The 6,405-nt window shown below is 58.2% G+C and overlaps 1 protein-coding gene across 11 annotated transcripts in view; it reads left to right on the top strand.

Annotated features, from left to right (window-relative positions):
* Positions 1-6,032, top strand: part of CACNA1B (calcium voltage-gated channel subunit alpha1 B) — a 237,163-nt gene extending 231,131 nt beyond the window's left edge. For 6 of the 11 annotated variants that reach the window (XM_032261876.1, XM_032261881.1, XM_032261880.1 and 3 more), the window contains 4 exons: positions 163-279; positions 1,677-1,881; positions 2,140-2,390; positions 2,931-6,032. In XM_032261876.1, the coding sequence (XP_032117767.1) occupies positions 163-279; positions 1,677-1,881; positions 2,140-2,390; positions 2,931-3,461 (1,104 nt within the window). In that variant the 3' untranslated portion in view covers positions 3,462-6,032. Of the gene's footprint in view, positions 1-162; positions 280-1,676; positions 1,882-2,139; positions 2,404-2,930 lie in introns of all 11 variants that reach the window. The other 5 variants (XM_032261877.1, XM_032261885.1, XM_032261884.1 and 2 more) reach the window with 3 other exon arrangements.
* The last annotated feature ends 373 nt before the right edge of the window (positions 6,033-6,405 follow it).

The raw sequence follows: 6,405 nt of genomic DNA, 5'->3' as shown, positions 1-6,405 counted from the left end.
AGGGATGGGGGTATGTGAGACTAGGATGGGGGACATGTGAACAGCAGTGGGGGTTAGGTGAGACTGACGTGAATTTGGGAGAGACTGCAGTGCCCCATGGGGTGAGTCTAGGGAGGGGTCAGAGAGTCATGGGGTGGGACTAGGCGAGTTCTCTCTCCCCAGGCCGTGGATGTTCAGATGCAGAGCATGACCCGGAGGGGCCCCGATGGTGAGCCACAGCCTGGGCTAGAGAGCCAGGGGCGAGCGGCCTCCATGCCCCGCCTTGCTGCCGAGACTCAGGTGGGTGGACTTGGAGGGTCCAGGACCTGGGGCTGGCAAGTGCGGGGTGGGGAAGGGCGTCTATGGCTCTGGTGAGGAGACCTGGGGTGGAGAGGGCTAGGGTCCCACATGGGGAGCTCTTTGCTGAGGTGGGAGCAGGCACCCCGGGCAGCCCTGACTGGGCCGCAACAGAGGTGCAGCCTGGGTGCCTTAAGCCCCAAACATCCAGAGGGTGGGTCAGGTCCAATAGATGCTGCTGGGATAGCTGTCCTGTTCTCAACCTCCCGTCAGGGGTCGTGGGGCCAAGGGACCCCCCCTCTGGCCCCATCATGTTCTGCCCCTCCTCTCTGGGACTCTACTCCCCCCAATAACCTCATCTTCATCCAGAAAATCTCACTGCCACCTCAGTCCCCTCTCTCCGGCCTGTGGCTCTGTGGAGGACCCTCCCTGCTCACACAGTCCCCGGACCACTTCCACTACCGAGCTCCTTGCTGGGCTCTCCTCTTTCTGAGACACGCACTTTGGGTTAAGGAAGAGGAATCTGGCCGGGGGATGGCTGTGGCCCCGTGTTTCGCAGGGGAGGCTCCTATCACAAGGACACTGGGAGGGTGGCCCTTGGAGGCTGCTCTGGGAACGCTGTGCCCCAACCTCCGAGGCGGGGGAGGAGCCCCAGTCCCTTACCTGCAACCTGAGCCTGCTTCAGGTGGCCAAAAGTGATGGGAGCCCCCTGTGCCACCCCGTCCCTCGGCCATCCTGGGCTGTGGAGCTGTGGACCTGGACTTTTGTCTTGACACTTCCCCTCCCCACTGCTGTGGCCAGCGGACCCTTTTTGTTTCCTCACTGCCCCTCCTCCCTCTTGGAGTTCCCTCCCCTTCCCACCAGTCCTTCCTCCCTTGTCTCTTTCCCCGCCCCACAGTGCCCTCCTGGGCGCTGCCTGGTGAGCGGGTGCAGGCTGAGCCTCCCTGCAGCCTGTACTGGGGCCTCCTTCACACGTGTGATGTGCTGGCAGCTGTGGGTGAGTGTACCTGGGAGGGGAGGGCCCAGAGGGCCCACCCACCCCTCCCAGATCTCTTCCGCAGGCCCTGATTCCAGCTGTGGAAGCAGGTCAGGGCTCAGTCCACCCCAGCTGTGCCAGGCAGAGTGATCCCACTGCAGGCAGCAAAGGCATCCCTGAGCCGCACTCAGAGTTCTTCCAACCAAGCCAGCTGCCTCTCTTCCTGGCAGGACACACGGGATGGGCTGGGGACTCAGGCACCATCTTTCCCCAGCCTGCCCGCCTGGGATACAGCGTGGGTCCTCCTGACTGTGAGACCAAGATGGAGGACGTGTGGCCCCTCCCTTGCCTGCATCCCCGCTGACCCCAGTGCCTCCCACAGACCCACTCTTAGGCCGTGTGCCACCGTGTCCTTTGTCTGCAGCCTGTCGCAGATGCCAGCCCCATGAAGCGCTCCATCTCCACGCTGGCCCAGCGCCCCCGCGGGGCTCATCTCTGCAGCACCACCCCGGACCGCCCGCCCCCTAGCCAGGCGCCACACCACCACCACCACCGCTGCCACCGCCGCAGGGACAGGAAGCAGAGGTCCCTGGAGAAGGGGCCCAGCCTGTCTGCCGAGACGGATGGCGGTGCGTGCGGAGGGGCCCGGGGAGCCCCTCGGGGAGCTGTGGCCCGAGTCAGGGTGTCCAAGCAGCCCATGGGAACCCTCTTCCTTTGTGGGCCTCATGACCCTATAACCAGCTGGAGCAGGGTGGGGCTGAGGCCCAGGCCCTAACCCTCACCCTAACCCTCCCCTGGCACCGCCTGAATTCCGTCCTGCTGGCCCTGGGGGTCAGGGGTCCCTGTCTTGGGCCTGGCCGTGCTAACTTCTCCTCTTCCCTGGCCAGCACCAAGCAGTGCTGCGGGGCCGGGGCTGCCCCTGGGAGAGGGGCCCACAGGCTGCAAGCGGGAGCGAGAGCGCCGGCAGGAGCGGGGCCGGTCCCAGGAGCGGAGGCAGCCCTCATCCTCCTCCTCAGAGAAGCAGCGCTTCTACTCCTGCGACCGCTTCGGGGGCCGTGAGCCCCCAAAGCCCAAGCCCTCCATCAGCAGCCACCCCACATCACCGACAGCTGGCCAGGAGCCAGGACCCCACCCCCAGGTAAGAGGATCAGGTGGGCAGGTCAGGGCCCAGCAGCCTCTCCCTCGGCCCTGTGGCCCTGTCCCACAGGCTCCTCTCCCTAGGGCCTCCCCACTGCACTTTGTCATTCCCAGCAACCCCAAGGGCTGGGCGCCCTGTCCCAGACCGTCATTGGCACCCCAGCCCAGCTGTGTCCTCCTCAGGCTCCTGCCTGGGTCACCCTGGGACGGTGGGTCTGCGTCCTCATCCACTTTCAGACCGAGACTCCGAATCCACACCCCTCTCTCTGTCCCTTCTGACTCCCCTTCCCCGACTGTGGCTGTTGGGCTTTTGTTCTGTCCTCTTCCCTGGGCCCCGCCTGTCCCTTCCCATCACCTGCTCTCCCCACCCCATTCCTGGGCCTAATGGTGACCGTCGCCCTTCCTCACACACAGGTGCCTGTTGCCTCCCTGGCCATCATGGCCCAGTGTGTCCCCCGTGGCTTCCCTCTCTGCTCCCTGCCCACGAGGGCCTGTGTGTGATGTGCTCTATGGTTCGGTTTGTGTGTTTGATTTGCTGCAGGGCAGTGGTTCCGTGAACGGGAGCCCCTTGCTGTCGACATCTGGTGCTAGCACCCCTGGGCGCGGTGGGCGGAGGCAGCTCCCCCAGACGCCCTTGACTCCTCGCCCCAGTATCACCTACAAGACGGCCAACTCCTCACCTGTCCACTTCGCGGGGGCCCAGACCAGCCTCCCTGCCTTCTCCCCGGGCCGGCTCAGCCGTGGGCTTTCTGAACACAACGCCCTGCTCCAGAGAGACCCCCTCAGCCCGCCCCTGGCCCCTGGCTCTCGGATCAGCTCTGACCCTTATCTGGGGCAGCGTCTGGACAGTGAAGCCTCTGTCCACGCTCTGCCTGAGGACACGCTCACCTTCGAGGAGGCTGTGGCGACCAACTCGGGCCGCTCCTCTAGGACTTCCTATGTGTCCTCCCTGACCTCCCAGTCTCACCCTCTCCGCCGCGTGCCCAATGGCTACCACTGCACCCTGGGACTCAGCTCGGGTGGCCGAGCACGGCACAGCTACCCCCACCCTGACCAAGACCACTGGTGCTAGCTGCACCGTGACCGCCCAGACGCCTGCATGCAGCAGGTGCGTGTTCCAGTGGATGAGTTCTATCATCCACATGGGGCAGCAGCCCCTAGGGGGAGGCCTCGCCCACCTTAGTGAGGCTCCTGCGGCCCCTCTCTCCCTCCTCCCCTCTTTTATTCTAGATGACGAATAAAGCCCTGTTAGAGGATGCGCTCTTTCTGTCCCCTTCCTGTCCTGCCTTCCTGGGTCTTGTACCACACACCAGACCCTAAACTGGAGGCTGCTCTGTGTGGCTGAGAAGGACCCAGGAGTCCAAGTCCCGTATCCTGGGACTCAGCATCCAGGGTGGGTGCTTGGAGCCGTTGTGAGGAGCTCTGCATCCTGTGGGGAGCACCCTTCGTGTGGCTGTGCGGCACAGAGAAGCAGGGCCTGCTTGAAAGCACGGCGAGACCTCCGGACGGTGGGGATGGGGAGCGGGACGCAGGCTTGCACCAGCTGTGGCTTGTGCAGCCCCTCAGAGTCCGTGAACGCTCACGCAGACACGCTCTGTCCCTCCCCGGACACCGTCGGCCCCCCCGGGACCGCGTTGGAAAGAGTTCTTGCTGTAGTTTTTAGTTTTAATTGCAACACCCCTTACTCTTTTGTCACTTCTATATACTCGATGTAGGAAAAATAGAAAATCAGAAAAATGGGGAAGGAAATGTTCACATAACTTTAACAAATCAAAGCTGTGGAAGAAAGGTGTCAGCTTTTTGCCACGTGTCTTTGTGGCTTGTGTGAGGAGACTCCCTGTGCAGCTGTGTCCGGCCAGGTGGACCCCAGGTGGCCCCTGGCTCCGCTGCTCTTGATCAAGTGCCTGACCGCCAGGCCCTCACACCCAGGCTTCTGGGCACTGTGGTGTGAGACGAGGCCTCCGGAACCATCGTGGGAGGTTGTGGCACCTGGGTAGCAAGTCCTTGCCAGTGGAGAGCACTGGACGTCGTGGTGGGAAACAAGGCAGCCTTTGTTGTCCTCCCACGAGCACACGTATTTCCAGGGAAGCCACAGGGCGGCTGACCATGGGCTTGTGTGAGGCATGTTCAGTCTGTTCTGCATCGGATTCTCAGGGCACGCTCTGTGGTGTGTGAAATAGGTTTCTTTCCACATATGGCAGAAGACAGGGAAAGGCTAGCAGGATGGAGGGAGACGCTGGTGGCTTGGATATGGGGCTGTCAGGGCAGGAGGGAGGAAGCCCCAGCTGGAGTGAAACTCTGTAGAGAAAGTGACCAAGGGAGGCCACGGCTCCCGCTGCTGAGGCGGGGCACCTGACGCCCAGCACTGTCCTGGCACCAGACGCAGGGAGCAGGCAGTCAAGTGAGTCCGACCCCACGGCCACGCTCAGGAGAGAAAGACCACACTCAGGACACTGTCCAAGGTACACAAGATGCCGGGAGGCCCTTTGTTCTGTGACAAAACAGCATTTAGAGCAGTTGGTGGTGGTATGTCCTCTGTGTTCTGAAATTCCAGATGATCTGTGTTGGATTCTTGGCTTCTACCCCATGATTCTCCTCAAAGAAATTCTGTGTGATGTGTGTGCGTGTGTCTGTGTCACAGGAGACGCAGTGCCTGTGCAGGTGTGTTTAGTGTGTGGATGTCATTAATCCATAGGGCTATGCAACAAAAGACACATTTAATAGAAATAAAACACACATGACCGCTGCCTGGTCTGGGGTTCAGCATGATTGTGACCAAACCTTTTTATAGAATTTCCTTACCTGAAGGCACAACACTCTGAAACTTTAAAGATAACAGAATATTTTATTCCAATAGAATAAACCAGGAATCTCGGACTGTGCATGTGATCACGTGGCAGAGTAGAAGGATGTGTATTTTGACACTGATGTTTTGTCTCTTGTTCCTCCTGCTGCCAGCCCATGTTACCTTGGGTGTCAAATGTGTCCATTCCATGCAAAACCACAGCCATTTCCCCAGGCAGTGTTGGGTCAAGAATACGCTTTTCTAGACCCACACAGCCCAGCTGGCTTGTCTGGACTTTTGTAGGCACTGGAATTGATGAAAATCACAGGGAGGGGGAAAATAGACATTTTGTCTTGTTTTCCTGACTTTGGGTTTTCTCACTGTGTCTTCTCCAGCTATCATATGTGTTCCCTGAATCTCATAGTGAGTTGCCAAATTTGAAATGCATCACCCAGTTGTCTGCATCTGGAACCAGTCAAGCAGTGGCTGTAGTTTGAACAAGTTATGTGTGCATGTAACATATATACATATATACATATATACAAGTATGTGCATGATGTATATCTTCGTACTTTTTGATACAATGTATTCATTTGTTAATTTTTAATTATATTTGATATAAATCAAAGGTTTGTTGCAAAACTTTATATTTAAGAAGTGTTAAAAAAACAAGTCCCAACCATGCAACCCAACTGGGACCTACTTAAAAAAAATTCTGTGATTGACTAGTTTGCTGCCTGAGTAATATTTATCAGCCAAACTTTGGATTCTGCTATTGTTTCTACAATGACATTTTGTATGAAGCAAAGTCCTTGGATTAAAATAAAAACTTAGCAAAAAATCAAAAACAAAACCCCACCATGCTGCCATTGGTATATGCAAGGGTGTGGGACTGGGGGTGCACTGCCAGGAGGGGTCAGAAGAAAGTGAGAACTGTTTTGTTTTGTTTTTTGAGACAGAGTTTTGCTCTCATCGCCCAGGTTGGAGTGCAGTGGCGCTATCTCGGCTCACTGCAACTTCTGCCTCCCAGGTTCAAGTGGTTTTCCTGCCTCGGCCTCCTGAGTAGCTGGGATTACAGGTGCACATCACCATGCCCGGATAATTTTTGTATTTTTAGTAGAGACCGGGTTTGACCATATAGGCCAGGTTGATCTCCAACTCCTGACCTCAAGTGATCCACCTGCCTTGGCCTCCCAAAGTGCTGGGATTACAGGCATGAGCCACTGCGCAC

Source organism: Sapajus apella, unplaced genomic scaffold, assembly GCF_009761245.1.
Source record: "Sapajus apella isolate SASKATOON/1434 unplaced genomic scaffold, GSC_monkey_1.0 scaffold126, whole genome shotgun sequence".
In the NCBI taxonomy this organism is placed as follows: domain Eukaryota; kingdom Metazoa; phylum Chordata; class Mammalia; order Primates; family Cebidae; genus Sapajus; species Sapajus apella.
Note: the sequence above shows the minus strand (reverse complement) of the source record. Positions and strands in the feature narration are given on the sequence as shown.